This window comes from Sciurus carolinensis, chromosome 1 (assembly GCF_902686445.1).
Source record: "Sciurus carolinensis chromosome 1, mSciCar1.2, whole genome shotgun sequence".
In the NCBI taxonomy this organism is placed as follows: domain Eukaryota; kingdom Metazoa; phylum Chordata; class Mammalia; order Rodentia; family Sciuridae; genus Sciurus; species Sciurus carolinensis.
This window is the reverse complement of record NC_062213.1, coordinates 163,825,835-163,844,815: the sequence shown is the minus strand read 5'-3', so window position 1 is coordinate 163,844,815 and position 18,981 is coordinate 163,825,835. Positions and strand designations below refer to the sequence as shown.

The window sequence follows — 18,981 nt, the reverse complement described above, 5'->3', positions numbered from 1 at the left end:
TTAACCTTGTTCCAAACAGAATATGAATGTCAGGTGGCCTTGGGGCTATTGAGCTAAACTTTCAGCCTGACAGAGAGTAGGTCAGCAAGGAAATCTAAGGCTGGGGAGTCCATCAACCACCATGGAGACCCATTAGAATCCCTAGGAGTTTTCCCAGCAAAACATTGCCTATGGGGACTAAGTCTCAGAGATGGGAGGAACAGAGACAGAGAATCCTGCTGTGGCTGCCCCATCAGGGAGCATAATTACAGAGCTGGAAGGGACGTAGAGATAATCTAATCCAATGCTATTCACACTGTGATCTGAGGAGCCTTGGGGTCCTAAGGGTTGCCCCAGAGGAGGGCGAGCCTGATAAACACCCCAGCTTCAAACAGAACAGTTCTCCTTTTATGTGACTTAAATGTTGGGGTCCATGGAAGATTTCATTTAGGAAAAAAGTAGTGATGAAAAAAATAATAATGAAAAGAATAGATTATTCTATCCTTCTCACATTATAGAATTGAAACAGCCTTGGAGAGGAAATGGGCTTGCCTGAGGGCAGAGAGATGCTGGTAGGAATTAGCATCCTGGACTGGATTCTACAATTTTCAGACATTCCACAGTCAGTGCATGTATTCTGATGCTCAGTGCAGAGAATCTCTTACCCACTGTGTCCCCATTGTCAGAGTCTGGGGGGAGTTGATTTGCAAAACTTCATACAAAAGCCCAGCAATCTGCTCAGGAGAGGTGTCTGGTCAATCTTTTGCTCTGAATTCCCAGCTGGGCAGTATCCCTGCTTGTCACACCCTCCAGTGTCTTGCTGTCATTCTTGAGAGGAACGTGCCTCTAGCCTTCTTCTGCTATCCATCTTCCATGGAATTGCGGATTCCAATTTCATGAGATGGGCTCCCAGTGGCCTCTTCTCACTCTGTCCAGAGTTTCAAATTAAGTGCGAGGCAGTGAGCACAGAGGTCTTGGTTGGCTACCCCAAGGCATTTCCCCAAGGACCAGGGTAACAGGATGGCCCTCCCTCTGCACCTTCCCACCAGCAGCTTCCCCCAGGCTAACCTCCTCCTCCCCTGGGAAATTTTCTCTGCAGGAGCCAAAGCAGATGGTCGCTGGAGCTGCTGGAGCTCCTGGACTGCATGCAGAGCAGGCACCCAGGAAAGAAGGAGAGAGTGCGACAACCCTGCTCCCCAGAACGGAGGCGCCTCATGCCCAGGGCGGAAAGTGCAGACCCAGGCTTGCTGAGCACCGGGGCACAGGTTGGGCCGGATGCTGCATCGTGGCCCCTGGCACTGGCTAGTGGATACAATTTTCTTTCAGTTGAGAGAAAAAGCAAATTAGCACAGACCCATTTTCTTGGATCATTCATGGCATGGCAGGCTTTTCTAGCATGAACCTCCAAATTCTTCCAGCCTCTCCCCACTACCCAATTCTAAATCTGCTTCCATGTTGTAGATATTTTCGACAGCAGCACCTCCACTTTGCAGGATCATTTCTCTGTCCTCCTCTATTCAGGCTGTTATGACAATACAAGAGGTGGCTTATAAACCGCAGAAACCTATTTCCCACAGTTCTGGATGCTGGAAGTCCAAGATCACATTGTCAGCAGATCCAGTGTCTGTCCATAGCCTACTTTCTCGTTGACACATGACTGTCTTTTTGCATTGTGCTTCTACATAGAGGAAGGGACTAGGAATTCTCTGGGGCCTCTTTTATGAAAACTCCACCTTCATGATCTAATCAATCCTTCCCATCACCAAAGTCCAACATCTTAATAATACCAACACTTTTGGGATTAGGACTTCAATACGTGAACTTGGGGGGACACAGACTTTCTGATCACAGTACATACAATCAGTCCCATATCTCCTGGGACTATTTATGATCTGTTTTTTTTTTTTTTTTTTTCCCCAAGAGATGGTAAACTTGAAGACAGGAATCAGCTTTGTTTAGTAGGGCACTATATTCACAGAGGCCAGGGCTGGGCCTTGAATATAGCAGGGAACTAGTCAGCATCTGTGGTTTGAACCAATGAATGGATTCAAGAGCCGTTTCATAGATGAGGTCTCTATTGGTCAGCCTTCCAGTCAATCTCATTTGGAGAGTCCAACCAGTACCATCAACTCATCTTCCCTGACCTATCCTTGGGAGAATCAATTATTATAGTCCCTCCTAGTGTCCCACAGCACTCTAGTAAATCCTCAGGTAGAGAGCATGATGTGTGAACCTGAATTTTTTTGTTTTTCTATTAGTTTTCTGTACCAGAGTTTGAGCCACTTGTATTAGCTTGCTTTTGCTGTGACCAACATACAAGACAAAAACAACTTAAAAGAGGAAAGATTTATTTTGGCCCATGGGTTCAGAGGTTCAGTCCATGGTTGGCTAGTTGAGGTGCAAACGTGGTGGTGGAATGGTATAGTGGGAGGGAGGGAAGTAGGGAGAGAGTGAGAGAAGACAGAGAAAGAGAAGAAGGAGCCAAGGACAAGATAAACCCAGGGCATGCTTCCAGTGACCTACTCCTTCCAACTAGGTCCCACCTCCCAGTAACTGGTTTAGCCATCAATGGATTAATTCACTGATGAGGTCAGAGTCCTCATGATCAAATCATTGCCTAAAAGCACCCCTCTGAACTTTGCTGCATTGTGGACCATGCTTTCAACACATGTGCTTTTGGGGGAACATTCCAGATCTAAGCCATACACTTCCTGAAGGCCAAATCTACATTCCCGATGTAGAGTAGGGTTCTTGGGTACAGTGTTTGGAGACTGACATATATACTGGTGTTTCATAGCTTCCCATGGTTCTCAATCTTGTTTAAGTAGTAATAGACTGACATACAGTTGTCTCTTGGAAGCTGTGAGAGATTGGTTCCAGGATCCCCCACAGATATCAAAACCCATGGATGCTCAAGTCTCTCTTATAAAAAATGTCAAAGTATTTGCATATAAGCTAGGCATATCCTTCTGTATACTTTAAATCATCTCAGGATTACTTATAATACCTCATACCATATATATGCTGTATTCATAGCTATTATACTGCACTGTTAGGAGAGTAATAGCAAGCAAAAATGTCTGTACATGTTCAGCCAGACACAACCACCACGTTCATGACCTGACCACATTTTCCTCCCCAAGTTGGTTGAAATCACAGATGGGGAACCCTTGAGTATGGAGGACCAACTATGTACGTGAGGCAAGTAAGGATTTTAGGGCTCACAGGGAATTAGCTGCTGAGTTAATACCCAAATATGTGGCACAGAAAATAAATGCTACAGGTGGCCAGGAGGCAGAGAGACTTATCTCTCCCTGGTATATAAGTTATGGATGGCATGAGTTTGACCCACACCTTGAAGGATTTTTTAACTCAGTAACCAAGGATGTAATCTTTGAGTTAGAAATTCAGCACAAGGGCTGGGGAGACAGCGCAGCTGGTAGAGTGCTCGCCTCGCAAGCACAAGGCCCTGAGTTCGATCCCCAGTACCGCAAAAAAAAAAAAAAAAAAAAAAAAAAGAAATTCAGCACAAGACAAAGTTGGAAGGGGAGACAGAGTATTATGTGCGTGTGTGTGTGTGTGTGTGTGTGTGTTAGAGAGAGAGAGAGAGAGATAATGGGATAAGACAGGACAAGAAAATAAAATAAAGTACATAAAACACTTATCACAATACCTGTCACATAGAAAATTAGCATCACCATTAATGAAAGAATATGGTTCAAAAGTTATTTCTAAATAAACTTAGATCTTCTATCTGAAAGGAGGAAAAAGACGAATCCCTTACTGATTTTCATCCTGTCATTAATTTACTTTTTACCCTCACAATTAATTTACATTAATAATTAATTTGCATCCATTATTTACTGGGGAGTGGCAGGCAGATGCTGGAAAGTGACCGGAGGTCAAATATGCCAGGCCAAGTGGGTAATGTATAGAGGACATTCAATCTTGATCTTGAAGCAGTGGTTTCAACCTGGGTTGCACAGTAGAATCTGTTGGGGAGTTTTGTAAACTCGGATGTCCAGAAGCTGCACCCCACACTAATTAAATCCAAATCACTGGGGGTGGGAACCAGACATCAGGAGTTTTAAAAGCTCCCCAGGCAAGTTCAAGTGCAGCCAAGAATGAAAACGCTTTAGAGTTGGACAAGTCCTCATATGGGGTAAGTGATGGGCAGAAGGGCAGGAACAGAAAGGTTCATCTGGCCACTCCAGAGGCTGAGGCAGGAGGATCGCAAGTTTGAGACCAGTTTTTGGCTATTTAGCAAGACCCTGTCTCAAAATAAAAAATCAAAAGGGCTGGAGATATAGCTCAGAGGTAAAGTGCCTCTGGGTTCTATCCCCAGTTCTTACGCCGTCCAGTGGCGTCGATTTGGTGCGGGGGACAAACGAGTAGCGCGAGGAATGGTTTATTGTTGAATGAGGAAACCCGGGAACCCTGGCTCTCAAACCTCGAACTTGGGACCTCCAACCTTGAACTCGAACTCCGAACCCCGGCGGCGCTCGAGGAGAGCCGGCTTATATACCCTCCAGGAGGTGAAGGGTAGGGCTGACGCCAATTATGCGAAGATTAGGCGAGGAGCTAGCTGCCCAATCATGGCAAAGGTCAAAACGAGCAGGCACGATCAGGAGCATTCGGGAACACTTGTGCACACGTTGTGTGCGTGGACTTAATTGAATACGGCCAATGATAAATCCCCTGGGTGTGCTTATGTTAATCAACCTCCTCACCACTGATGTGACCAAAACAAATTCTGGCTGGCTGCCAGGCGCCATCTTGGCGGGTCTGCATGGCACAGCCCCCAACACAGTTCAGAAAAAAAAAATTTTTATCTATGCTATTTTATCTAATCCTACCAAGAACCTTTCAAGGTTTGTTCTGTGAGACCTACTTTACAGCTAAAGACGCTGGATGGCAGGATGGTTGAGTCACACAGGTCCCAGGGTTGGAAGGCCATGGACTGGATGTGTTACATAGAGCCCGTGCTTGGCCCAGCTCTCACCTCTGCTCTGATGTCTGCCCATGGAGGGATCTGAAGGATCACTCGTGCTGCGCAGAAAAGGGGAGAAACAAGAGGCGAGGAGGCTCCTGAGGAGACCAGGGTAGTAATCTGGGTGCATTTGGAAAACTTTGGGTTTAAGCAACTACCTGGATTGAGGGTGAGCCCAAACCACTAGCTGAGCAATGCCATCCTCCCGTCCTCTAGCGGGGGCCAGCCTCGACCCCGCTGCTCTGAGGAGGCCTATCCCCAGAAGTTCTAGAAAATAAAACACAGCAGCAGTGGCAGTTTCAAAGGTAGCAGCCCTTTACCAGATCAGTGCCTTTCCTCCCACAAAGCAAAAAGCATAAAATGCACGCAGCACATTCTTCCTCGGTCCTTTAAGGAGCTCTGTAATCTCAGGGTTATAGGTAGTGCGCGTAAACACATGGTTTAAAGATATAATCTTCAGCTTGACAAGGTGTCTTTTGAAAAGTAAATTAATGACAGAGAGAAAAGCAATAAGGAGAGCTTTCTTCTTCTTTTTTTTTTTTCTTTGAGAGAGAGGAAGATCTAAAGAGCGCAGCACTCAATGAATCTCTTCTGAACGATATGCCTTTAGGGTGAAGAGAATGGACAGAGAGAAAGGGTCGGCTTCAAAAGCCACGCTGCAGAAATGAGAGCTGGCAGAGCGAAGGCGTGGAGAGGAGGGGGTGGGATATGGACTAGCGGAGGGGCATTTCTCTTCCACCAACGAAATTCCCACAGCTGCCCCTCCACTGTGGAATTGGGCCACCTACTTCCTGGTGATCTCTAGTGCCAGTCCCATGCCAGGGACTGGAGGTACAGGGAAGTCACGTATGGTCCCAGACCTGGAGGATGCAGAGCCTGGCAGAAGAGATCTGTGAATGATGGCGATGAGTCCCAGGCCAGCAAGAAGCCCGGGGGCTGCGGGAGGAGCCCAGCCCAGCCCGGAGCGGGAAGACAGTCTGGAGGAGGGGCAGGCGGCCTGCAGAGTCTCGGAATCCAGCAAGACTTAGACTGCAGCACAAGCCACAGGGGCAGTGGTGTGCAGCGTCCCAGAGCTGATGACCCTGACTTAGCTGCGGGTGGTTTCTGCCCCACTCCTTGGGTACTGGTGCTGGTCCTCAGCAGGCTGGGGATGCTGAGTCTCCACTTCAGGTTCGGTCACTGGGCCTTTCCAGCTAGTGCTGGGTCCAGGGGAGATACTCACAGCCACTTCCCTGCCCCTCTTCATTTACCTTAGGGTGCTCTGGAGGGGCATTCCATACCCTACAACTCTTGTTATAAAGGTAAAGCATTTCAAATTGGATCCACAACTTTCTGATCTGAGGCCAACATACCACCCATTCTACCTTTCTCTCTCAGGCTCTACATGCCCATTGTATAAGGAAATTACTGCCCCTGATGCGTTGGACAAAGCCCTCTATGACAACCCCCACTCCTCCTCTGATTTCACTTCCTCCCAACCAGTCCTTCTCTTGGTCATGCTGTTCTAACCATGCAGACCTTTTGGCCGTTCCTCATACAAGTCAGGCCCTGCCCGATCCCAGGGCCTTTGTACCTGCTGTACCTCTGCTTGAAATACTTGCCCCCTACATGAGCTCATCTAAGGGTCTCTTCCTCATTTTATTCAAGTCTCTACTCAAATATCACCTCTCCTCACACCTTTCCTGTCTGGCCTATGTAAAAGGCTCACCATGATCAGATTTTTCTTGCATAACAACCATCACTACCTGAGATTATAGATTTCCTTTCTTGAGTGGGTGTTATGAACTGTATGTTTGTGTTCCCCCAGAGTTCATATGTGGAAATCCTAACTCTAATGGGAAGGGTACTAGGAGGTGTAACCTCTGGGTCATGGTGGGATAGACCCCTTGTAAGAAGAGACATGGCAGAACCCATTTCCTCCCCGCAATCTGTCACATGAGGACCCAACAGGAAAATGGTCATCTGCAATCAGGAAGAGCAACATCGCCAGACACTGGATTGGTCAGCACCTTGAGCTTGGACTTCTACCCTCCAGAACATTGTTGTTTAAGCCACTTAATCTATGGTGTTTTTTGTTACAGCAACCCAAACTGACTAGCATGCCTCCCTCCATACCTAACACACCTCCCTCCAGACCTAACACACCTCCCTCCAGACCTAACACACCTCCCTCCAGACATAACACACCTCCCTCCAGACCTAACACACCTCCCTCCATACAAGCCTTTTCATAACATCATCCCCAGGACCAAAAATAGGACTGGGTACTGGCCTTAAAACAGGACTCAGTAAACATGTGTAGCGTGAAGAACTATTTCCAACTCAATTTCCCATACTGCTCAGGTCTTTGTCCCCTCCAGGACTTTGTGCATGCTCCTTCTTGAAGCACCTCTCACTTCCCATCCCTGACTCCCACCTTTTCCAGCTTCTTACCCACTGTCTTCAGGACATGCATTTGCCCAGGAAGCCAACCCCAACACTTGAAATGACTTCCCATCTCACCGGGTGCTACACCCTCCTATGGCTGTTTTCCAACATTTTCTATGCACTGTCACTATCACTTACTTGTCTGTCTTCCCCACCCAGTGACTTCCTGAAGGGCAGGGGGAGCTTCTGTTTACCTTGGGAATCTCTGCACCTAGCATAGTGCTTGGTATGTTTGAGCTTTCTTGTTGATGCTGTTCTCTCTCTCTTTCTCTCTGTCTTCACTCAATGTTAGTGGTAAAGACTAGAAAGGCCTTTGTGGCTAACATGCAGGAACTCATGAGAGGGACATCGTGGAAAGCCACTAACTGCGATTCCTGGATCCTGCAACCTTCCTGGTGCATCAGAGGACAGCAGAGACCAAATCGTGCCTGGAGGCTGCAAAAAATCAAGAGAGAGCCCATCTCTTCCACCCTAGTGAAGAGGAGTCCATCAAATCAAGCTAAAATTCCTTATTCATGGCCTGGGGATGTCCCCCCAACCCCCTGGAAGAGATAAAGGAAAATATGTTTCCCTTCTATATTAGTGGTTTAAAATGTGAGATAAATCCTCCCGTCCTAACCTGTTTTTAACAAATAGACTTTGCTGTCCAGTGGCATGATACATGCCTGACAGATCTATTTATCCATTCTATTTCTTCAGAGATAACAGCTACGAAGTTTTATCTATGATTTGTCTCCCTCCCCCATTCCCATTTTCCTAACCAAGCGTGTGGAGCAAGCAGTTGATGGATGGATGGTGTTGGGGATAAAGGGGCGAGAATCAGATAGTTTTCAGGATGTGAACAAACTGGCTTATTAACAAAGAGTCATCCGGCAGGAGGTGGCGGGGGACGGGGGAGTGGATACCAGACAACGGCCAATGATGGATGAAGGAACACCTGGGGGTGCAAGGTGTAGACTCGAGATAACTGGTGGGTGCAGCCCATCGCCATCATAGCAGTGCCCGGCTCTGCTGTGGCCCCTGAGCAGAGGTGAATGTCAGACCAGCCACTCGAGTCCTTTGACGATCCCCTGGAGAATCCCCCCACTGCAAATGCCATCACAGATTCTTCTCCTTTTTCTTGCTGTGAAATGCATCTACATACTCAAGAAGACAGGGGCGAGGCTGCTAAGAAAGAGGCAGACGTTAGGCAGGGTTGTCTTGTTTAGCACCCAAGAACGGGGAGCAGTTGAGCATCTGCCATGTGCCAGACACTCAGGGGTAATGGCCATCCCTTTGTGTATGTCATGTCATTTAACCCTCACGCTTGTGCCACAAGGTTGAATGACTATTTTCCAATGAGCACACCGAGGCACAGAGAAGATAAGTGATGTGATTAAAATCACCAGGAAATTATGGCATTAGGTCTTAACCCTCTGTCTGCTACAAAGACCTTCAAACCCTCTCAGCTTCTCTGATGCAGAGACATGAGGGCGGGGGCCTTTCTCATCTCTTCTATGCAAGTGGGCAGGTGGGCACCAGCCCTGTGGATGAAGCTGGATCTGCATCTGTTGCCGGGGGAGACATGAGCAGGGTAAATAGCAGCAGCCCAGGGACTGGGCTCTGCTGCTTTTGAGCTGTGTGGTCTTGGGCAAATCACTCAGTCTCTCCGAAGCTCTGTCTCATCACCTGTCAAAGGCAGATAATAAATTCTTCCTCTTGCAGGCATTGAGAGGATTAAGCTGGATTAGGTATGTGAAAGTTCTTTGTAACTGGTAATGCCCTCTGCAAATATTAGTTATTATGCTGTTACATTTTCCCTTAATAACCCAGAGCTTGGGATAGAAAAGCCCTCCATGTCCTTTATTAAGATATCTCCCAGGAGCTAAGCTATTTTATGTCTTTTTGTTCTGACTTCTTATAGTGGGTGTTGCACTGAAATTTCTTGGAAGCCTTTTTAAATAACTTAAAAAAAAAAAAAACCAACAACCTGCAGTTCTTGTTGGTGTTTTGAGAATATCATGGCAATGACATAGCTAGTTATAGCTTACTGGGTACAAGGGGTCCTCTGAAGTTCAGGAATCCAGATGATGATCAGAAAACTCCAGGAGATGGCTACTGCAGTCATCCCCATCTTATAGGGGAGAAAATGAAGGTGCAGACAGGCACAGAACCTGCCTACAGTCACAAGACAGTAAGCCCCAGAGCCAGGCCTCCACTGTACCACCCTGGCTTCAGCTAGCTAGCTCTCTGTCTTTGCCATCTCCAGTTTTTCCTGGGAGGTAACACCGTACCGTCTCCACACACAGGCCCTGGAGTGTCTGAATGCCTCAGGATTGGAGTCTGGCTTAACACTGAGGAAAGACGACTCAAAGAGGAAAACACTGTATAGAAAATTCTGATTCTATAACAACAGTCAATAAATAAGGAATCTCGAAGATCTAAGATGTACTTTTGCTATTAGATTTCAGGTGGGTAGTCTAGGTTCAAACTAATCTGGAGATGAGAAACCCGAGGTTGAGGCAGAAGGTTGGAAGAGGAATTTTTTAAATGGTTACTCTTTCCTGCCTCTGCCACGTATAGGGTTAGCTTTTTGCAATCTCTTGAACCTTGGTTTCCTTGGCGGTCTTTGAATGTGCTGCTTCCTTCCTTTGTAAAGTTCCCTGGAGATTCCTAGCTTTCCCCCGGGGGTATCACCACCACTGCCCCGCAAACTGTCAGCCCTGTCCTGAGGTCGGTGATATTTCTTCCTCTTCTATTTCACTTATCTTTTTGCAATGCTGCCCATAAAGCCAGCTGAAGGTGTGTCCTCTTCACCACTGGGTAGGTTGCCCCATCTTTGGGGTCACTATGCCCCAAGTCTCTTGAGGTCACCATCATATGCCATCGACTCACTCAAGTTTCTTACCAACATGGGGAGGTTCTTCCCTTGGCCCCATTCATCCCTTTTCATTAGCTCATTAATTCATGCAACAATTACTTATTGATGGCCCACGAGTGCCCAACACTGTGCCTGTTCCTCAGGATATATTAGTACAGTGCCTCTGCCTCCATGGGCATTATATTTGTGAGGGAATAAGAGAAATCAACAAGGAGTAAGTTATAATACAATGTCATCAAAGTCCAGAAACATCGGTGAATAGACATGATGTTATTAATGATATCTCCAATCTGTAAAAACAAAACATAGACATATTTGTGGGAACAGAGAGTGTAAACATCTATTCTGTGCTAGTCAGCTTTCTGTTACTGTAACAAAATACATGAGATAGTAAAAAATACAAAAGGTTTATTTTGGTTTATGGATTCAGGTTTTATTCCAGTTCCATCATGGCAGGGAACATGTGGTGGAAAAAGCTGCTCACCTCATTTTATGGTGTTCAGGAAGCATAAAAAAAAAAAAAAAAGAAAGAAAGAAAGAGAGTTAGAAATAAAAGAAAGAGACAGACCATGCTCCCACAGTCCCCTTCGAGAGCCTAAAACCTCCTTCTAGACCCCATAACTTCAAAGTTTTTACCCTCCAGTTGCACCACACTAATTAACAAGGTTTAAATACATGGTCAACACTTGGTCTTTGGTGTGGTGCTGCTGAAGGACATTCCAGATCCACACTATAACATCTCCTAGCCTAATGGAAAGAGTGAAGGCTGAAAGAAGAGATAATCTGAGACCTGAAGGATTAATTAGGAAGGGAGGCAAATGTGGAACAGCTGTGTGCAAGATCCTATGGTCAGGATATTTCTCCATCAAAGTGCTGATCATGAAGACCCCAAGGGGGACCAGCTCAGCATCCTCAAAAGTACCAGGCACACTCTTTCCCAAGGGCTTTACTATAAGTCCTGGGGAGCAGACCAGAGTCATCTTAAGGCAGAGAGGGCTCTTCCCTGCATCTGGATTCTCTGCCAGAAGGAGCTTTTTCCTGGCCCTACATCGCACCTTGATTTCCATAGGCAGCCCATTCTTAGTAAGGATCAGGTTTCTGTTTGAAGATTTCTCTATCTGTCATCTGATGACTATATTAATAACTACCCCATCAAATTCAGATAAAAATTAAATGAGATAATGTAGGTTAAAAGACTTCATAAACTGAGAAGCACTCTATAATTGGCAGCTATTATTATTATTACTATTGTTAAACTAATTACAATAGTTATTATTCCCACAGACGTTATGTTATTAGTCCAAGGTCACACGGGAAGCCTCCCACCCTGACATTAAGTGCTCAGAGGAGCTCACAGCATTTCAAAGATTCATTCTTCTGAATGCAGAAATCGCCCACACCAGATATCTTGTGCTGTACTTACACTTCCAGGATGTCTGCCAAACCACAGTGCTGGGGCCCTGCCCCTGGACAGCACAGCTCCTTTGCAGGTACACGAGGGTGAGCTACAGTGGCCGCGATTCTCCAAAAGTACAGTTTGCATTTATTTAGTTTAATTCTCATATTATGTTTCAGTCTCCTCCTAAATGCATTTGTTTGCAAAAAGAGCCATGTGGGGAAGTTCAGCCCACAAATAAGAATATAATTATTACACAGTTTAGCAGCGCCTGGGCGTCACCCGGGTATTCACCAGTGCTCGGCAATTCAATTGTCTCTCCTTCAAGACCATATTTAATAGGATAAACAATTTCTGCTAAATGCAATAAACGTGAACCTGGGCTGTCATCTCCATAATCAACTCAAATTTCCCATTAGAAGCGGTGGCTGTGATTGAGATTCAGAATTTAATTTGGCGGCGCTCGCCTGGATGTGCGGGTGTCGGCTTCGAGGGAGCCTCCTGTCAACCAAAGACAACTGCTCTTCTCTGTCTCTGGGGAATCTTAAAAGAAGATAGATTATAACTCAAGAAAATTATACGGCCTCCGTATAATGAAAGAGATAAAACATTATTGGATTAGCCTGTTGAAATAACAGCAGACAGCAAAGCAATAATATTCAGCCAAACAAGGGACCAGACCCATCAGCTTCATGGCAGGGGACACGGGTTTGCGGGAAGGCAGACGATCACTGTACTTGGCGCAACAACCCCTGGGTGGCAAAATGCAGTTCCTGCCCAGGGTTGTTCTATTGACCCCATTCAGGTGGTTGGTTGGGCCAGGCAGGTGGGTGGCAGGGACCAAAGCTTTGGTGTCAGATGTGTTAATGTCTGGACCCCAGCAGCAAACTCAAAGCAGGTGACTTGGCTAACATCAAATTGGTCAAAAATAAGTAGGATGATTTCTGTTACATGAAAACCAATTTAAATGTGATACATATATTTTTGGTGTGAAACAACATTATAGACCCAACTTATAAAAAAAACAGGAAGATTGAAATGCAAAGGCTGATCCCCAAATCACTTCTTTATTGTGGCTACTAGGTACCCTTTGTGTTCTCTAATGAAACCTAATGTTAAGAATAAGATCTGTTGACTTGGAAAATGAAAAATAAAATTCCGTGTAAACTGCTGAAAAAAAAGGAATAGGATGAACCAATCCACCTTTAACTAGCTGCTGGTCTCCTCATCAATTTTACTTCAACAAATACACCTGAAATTCTTCAGTCAGACAGGAAGTGCCCAAGAGCAAAGACAATCTTAAGGATGCTTTAATAGGATACAGTGATTGGGAGAAATAGAATTTAAATGCTCACTTGACAACCTAAAAAAACAAATATATTTTGGTGTTTGGTATCCTAGAGATCAATTGCTTTCTTATTCTCCTCTTCAACCTCCTTCCTCCACCCCACGGTATTTGCACAAAAGCAAAGTAGAAGGTTCAGACAAGGTTGTGGCCCTGGGTGGGGGAGGGGCCGCACCGTACCTTGCCCCACAGATATCAGCTTGACGTGCTTCCTCCTCCAGCAGACACGACTGTCTTCTTTTTTAACTCTCTTGTGCAGTGGTCAGTTTCCTCCACCCCTGACGGTAGCTCAGGATCTTTCCTGGTCACCCACCTGTGTTGTGCCTTTATTAATCCCAATTCAGCTCTGCCCCATAGTTCCTGTTTCCAGTGTGAACAACCACACCCTTGCTGTGCTTAGCATTAAAGTGGCTGAGGAGTCAAGGTCCATCCTCCTCAGAAGGCAGCAGGTGGAGATTCGTCAATAACACATTCTATCTCTCCCTCTCTGCACACACACACACACACAGATGCACACACACACACACAGATACACACACACACTTCACACACAGTACTTTCTGTTGCATTTTCCTTTTTTTTTTATTTCATGGAAAGTTCTTGTTAGCCAGATGATCATCCACTGAGAAATAGGAGAGCATCATCCTGAAGAATTTAAATGTTAGAGTCGGAGCCTGCAGCCCAAGTCTGCTGCTTCTAACTAAGGAAACTTGGAGAAGTCATGGACTGTTCTAAGCCTCAGTTTCCCCAGCTGCCTAATGCTAGCATCTGCCTTATGAGGATGGACTAAATCAATACCCTGAGTCAGGGGCTGACATACAGTAGCATCCAATAAACAAGACTGTGGATTTGTGAAGGCAAGAACAACTTAATAGCCATTCACTGATTAATTTTTAGGTCCCTACTATGTGCCAGTCACTGCTAGATGGTGGGGCTTTGGGGTAAACAACTCTCAGCACAGTTCCCAGCTGGTCATAATTACAGGGTAGGCAAAGTGAGGTTTACAAGGATGTTTTCAGGGAGGGGTGATTTCTGCTTAAACTCACTATTTATTGAAATCCATAAATACATTTTACAAATCAACTTTTTACCATAAGCCCTGGATGGTCCTGCCTTCTGCCTTCAGGCAGGCCGGTGTGGGGTGAGCCTTTGCGTGCTGAGGCCCAGAGCACACACAGTAGGAAGCCCATAGCAGGGCTGTCAAATAGCTGTGCTCCCTCCCCTAACAGCTGAGTGTTTCTGAAGCTGGGCCTGAACAGGGGCTGCCCCCCCGTTGAGGCACTGGGTTGTTACACTGCCTGTGCCTTGTTTTATGTCCCCCAGAGCAGGAAGACCACTGGGACCAGCAACTCCACCGCCCGTCGATGGGGACATCTGTAAGAAAGAAGGTCAACGGACATTCATTAGTCCTTACAATATTCTGGTGCACTACGGGGTGTCATAGGATGAATAAGCCAAATGCCTTTGGGAAGCCGAGTCCCTAGTCTCCCCCTCCAATGGACAGTCTTCATCTCTGGACAGTGTATGTGACGTGTTCCTTCTCGCCACAGGCGTCTTCACAGGCTGTCCTCCTGGGCCAGAGTCCTTGCCTCCTCTATTCACCTGACCCCCCTTCACCCTTCAGATCTCAGCACAAATGCATTTCCCCCAGGAAGCCATTCTGGACCCCTAACTTTTCATCAAGTCCCCATATTTTAAGCTCTCAGAGCATTTCACAGCATTGATTACAAGGGAAACTTTAAATGCACTTGTGGGACAATTCAAATGATATTGATCTTATCTCTCATGGTGGTTGCTGGATGTCACCAATGAACCTCAGCTCCTAGGCTAGTGAACACCTGTTGAGTGAATGATTGAATGAACATTTTCTAGCTCAGGCACTACTCAGCTGTGGGATACTGGATAGTTTATTTCTTCTCAACCTGTAATATGGGAGCTCTGTTCTCTCCTGGGAGCCTGATGTTTTAATTGAGGTGATAGCCAACATGGGTGGTCTCTACTCTTTGACACTTGCCTTCTACACAAGGATTTTTTGATTACTGATGAGACTGGTGAATGATCAATAACTGCCATTATGGTGCCGTATGTCCACCTTTGCCACTAACTTGAAGTGTAATTCTGGGTATATTTCTTTATATCTCTGGGCCTCTCCCTTTGCAAAATGAGAAAGTAGGAGTGGGTGGTTTCTTAGATCTCCTCCAATCAACAGAAATCCTATGGTGGTATGGATGTATGCAGTGGGAAGATCTCTGCTTGGGACGTCTGAGGTGGGAGGAGAGAGAGCAACGACATCCTGAGCATTTCCCTAGGGAGGTGGTGGGTTGGGAACAGGCAGGCTTTCACATGAAAAGATATGGGGCCAGACCCACCAGAGCTGAACCTAGGTTTCCACGTTTCCTGTATGATCAGACCCACTAACTCTCGGTTTCTTCATCAATAAAATGGACATATCAATAGTTTTGACTTCAGGGTTGGCTGCAAGGGTTAAAATAAGTAAAGTAAAATAAGAGATCCAGAATAGCCAAAGCAATCTTAGTAAGAGAGTGAAGCAGGAGGCATCACAATACCAGACCTTAAACTACACTACAGAGCCATAGTAACAAAATGGCATGATATTGGCATCAAAAAAGACACATACACCAATGGTACAGACTAGAAGACACAGAACACAAACCCACATAAATACGGTTATCTCATACTAGGCAAAGGTGCCAAAAACATTCACTGGAGAAAAGATAGTCTATTCAACAAATGGTGCTGGGAAAACTGGAAAGTTACATGTAACAAAATGAAATTAAAACCCTATTGCTCACTCTACATGAAACTTAACTCAAAGTGGGTCAAAGACTTAGGCACTAAAACAGAGACCAGGTGCCTAATAGCAGAAAAAGTAGGCCCAAATCTTCACCATGTCAGTTTAGGAACTGACTTCCTTAACAAGACTTCCAAAGTATAAGAAATAAAATCAAGAATCAATAAATGGGATGGATTCAAACTAAAAAGCTTCTTCTCAGCAAAGGAAACAGGAAACAATCGATGATGTGAAGAGAGAGCCCACAGAGTAGGAGAAAATCTTTACCACATGCACCTCAGATAGAGCATTATCTCCAGGATATACAAAGAACTCAAAAAACTTAACACCAAAAAAAAAAAAAAAAAAAAAAAAAACCAAATAACCCAATCAATAAATGGGCTAAGGAATTGAACAGACACTTCACAGAAGAAGAAATACAATCAATCACTAAATATATGAAAACATCTCCTGCAATTAGAGAAATGCAAATCAAAACTAGTCTAAGATTTTTTTTGGAAGCAACCAAAATATTCTTTAATAAGTTAATGAATAAAAAACTATGATACCATTAGGTAATGGAGTACTGTTAAGAAAAATGATCCATTAAACCATGGAAAAAGCTTCAATAGGTATCACTAAGTGAAGAGGCAGCCCTATTATTATATGATTCCAACAAGATAACATTCTGGAAAGGCAAAACTATGGGGAGAGTAAAAAGATAAGTGGTTATCAGGAGCTGGGGAGAGAGAAGTTTAATTTGGGTCAGGAAAAATACTTTGTAGAGTATTGTAATAGTGGGTACATGTCATTATAAATTTGTTTGTACATCTCACCCCAGTCAGAATGGCACTTATCAAGAATACAAGTAACAATAAATGTTGGCGAGGATGTAGAGAAAAGGTACACTCATACATGGCTGGTGGAGTTGCAGATTGATGCAGTCACTCTGGAAAGCAGTGTGGAGATTCCTCAGAAAGCTAGGAATGGAACCACCATTTGACCCAGCTATCCCACTCCTCAGTTTATACCCAAAGGACTTAAAATCAGCATACTACAGTGACACAACCACATCAATGTTCATAGCAGCTCAATTCACAACAGCTAAACTATGGAACCAATTTAGGTATACCCTTCAACAGATGGATGGATAAAGAAAATGTTATATGTATATATATGATTGAGTATTACTCAGTTTTAAAGAAGAATGAAATTGTGGCATTTGCTGGTAAATGGGTGGAGCTGGAAAATAAATCAAACCTAAAATCCAAAGGCCAAATGTTTTTTCTGATACACAGATGCTAATTCACAATAAGCAGGGGTTACTTATTAGAACAAATTTTAAAAATATACAAAGGTATGATGTACCCTGAAACTAAGAAACCAGTGTTTGTCTTTCTGTGACAGAGCATCAGGTACCATTCTAAGTGCTACCAGGCCTCATTATAAAGTCAAGATGACTCTATGAGGTACTTAATGCAAACATCTTCCCTTTACAGATGTAGAAACTAAGGCACAAAGTAGACAAGTATCTTGTTCAAGGTCATAGTTATTAAATGATAGAGATGAAATTCTAGGCTTTCAGCAAAGTGCCTCATGCATAGTGGATGATCAATAAATATTTCTTCTGAGGATGGAGCCATGTCTATTTTTCGGGGTATCACCAAAAAGGTAAAAGAAAGGAATAAAAAACAGTGAGAGAGGAGTGAAAGGTTGAAACTCTTGGATAATCAACTGGTGAAAAAAATTGAGAGATAGAATGGAACTTCAGTATTTCATCTGTTAAGTCAAGGTGTATCACTGAGCAGCAACTGTACTAGGCCAGGGAGACACAGAGGTTAATGGGCCACAATCCATACTCATGGAGGCAGGGAGGTGCATGCACACATGCCCCCAACTACAGTGTACTAAGAGCTGTGATAGACATGGGTGCAAAATCCTGTGGACACAGGAGGAACTGACTAATCCTATTTGGGGGATTGGAAGAATATTAACCAAGGAGGAATATCTGTGCTGGATTTTGAAGGTTGAATGGGAGTTCACTAAGTGTGAGAAGAGGGTCAGCATTCCTGAATAATCCAAATACAACTTAGGAATGCCATGCCTGCCATGCGAGTCCTATAACATGAAGAACTCTCCGACGTGAAAATAATTAAATATAAAAGGAGTCAGCATGGATCTCAAGGTTCACGGTGTCCAGTCCCCTACACCCCAACCCCAGCTGACTCTGGTTGATTTGAACTGTTCTCTGGACTTGCCCAAAGTTCCCTTTTTCTAACCTACTCTCAGAGACTCCTCACCTTTCCTCAAGGTGACCTCACAGGCTGGGCCTTGGAAACCCAGAGGACAGATGCAGTCACAGCGTGAACCTGAGAAGAAGAGGTGGAGAGCGTATGGAAAACACCACACGGAGCAGAGTTCCCCAGCTCAGCCTCCCGTCTTGTGGCTTTTCCATTAGGTGAACACAGGGCAAGCACTGACTTGAATGGTTCGCATGGAGCTGGTTCCAATGCAACAATACCTTCTCCTTCCCAGAGGGCCCTTTGGTCATGAAAGGATGTGTACAGCCATCCCGGGAGAGTACATAGGGTTGGTAAGGAATAGTACTCCTCAGCTGACATTTGACCCACATTAATAAGCCTTCAGAACCAGAAGTCCTCATGGAGACCAATCATCATTCGCTACAAGGAATCGCCAGCCTCTGCTTGAATACCCCTACAGATGGGGAACTCACTACCCTTCACTGACTCACCCTGTCTTTAGCCAGTTCTTACACTTTGGAAGTGATTCCTTATGTGAATTCATAATCTTTCCCCTTGGAACCTCTCTCATCTGCTCACACAGAATCTCTTTACAGGATTGTCCTCCAAAGATCAGGCCCCAGGAACGTGCCATTCTCTGGCCCTGGATTTTCCTTCACCTTCACTCTACAGTCTCAGGTGGGTCCCAGCTTCTGGGTTCTAATTTTGTACAAGGTAAGGGGGATTTCAGCAACGCTAGATCAAAACCTCATCAGCTCATCATCTGATGAGCTGATCCACTTCCTGTGGAACTGACCTTCATGTAAGGTCGAATGTGCTGATGGCAGAACTCCCAGGCTGGGCCCCTCACTATGTCTGCTTTGCTCATATCTATTCTGTTGGAGAACTAGAAACATCCTTCAAAGCCAGTTAGGGAACTGGAACAACTGGAA

At 45.0% G+C, this 18,981-nt stretch overlaps 2 protein-coding genes across 5 annotated transcripts in view; one reads left to right on the top strand and one right to left on the bottom strand.

Annotated features, from left to right (window-relative positions):
* Window positions 1-8,042, top strand: part of C8a (complement C8 alpha chain) — a 60,570-nt gene extending 52,528 nt beyond the window's left edge. Inside the window, exons 11-12 of one of the 2 annotated variants that reach the window (XM_047528322.1) lie at window positions 1,079-1,244; window positions 7,689-8,042. In XM_047528322.1, coding sequence (XP_047384278.1) covers window positions 1,079-1,230 — 152 coding nt within the window. In that variant the 3' untranslated portion in view covers window positions 1,231-1,244; window positions 7,689-8,042. Of the gene's footprint in view, window positions 1-1,078; window positions 2,201-7,688 lie in introns of those variants that run through there. The other variant, XM_047528312.1, reaches the window with a different exon arrangement.
* A 5,518-nt stretch (window positions 8,043-13,560) lies between these two features.
* The window catches only part of C8b (complement C8 beta chain), a 42,769-nt gene continuing 37,348 nt past the window's right edge, over window positions 13,561-18,981 (bottom strand). For all 3 annotated transcript variants that reach the window (XM_047525323.1, XM_047524487.1, XM_047523730.1), the window contains 2 exons: window positions 18,089-18,157; window positions 13,561-14,371 (listed from right to left, as the gene is read on the bottom strand). In XM_047525323.1, the coding sequence (XP_047381279.1) occupies window positions 14,220-14,371; window positions 18,089-18,157 (221 nt within the window). In that variant the 3' untranslated portion in view covers window positions 13,561-14,219. The remainder of the gene's footprint in view (window positions 14,372-18,088; window positions 18,158-18,981) is intronic.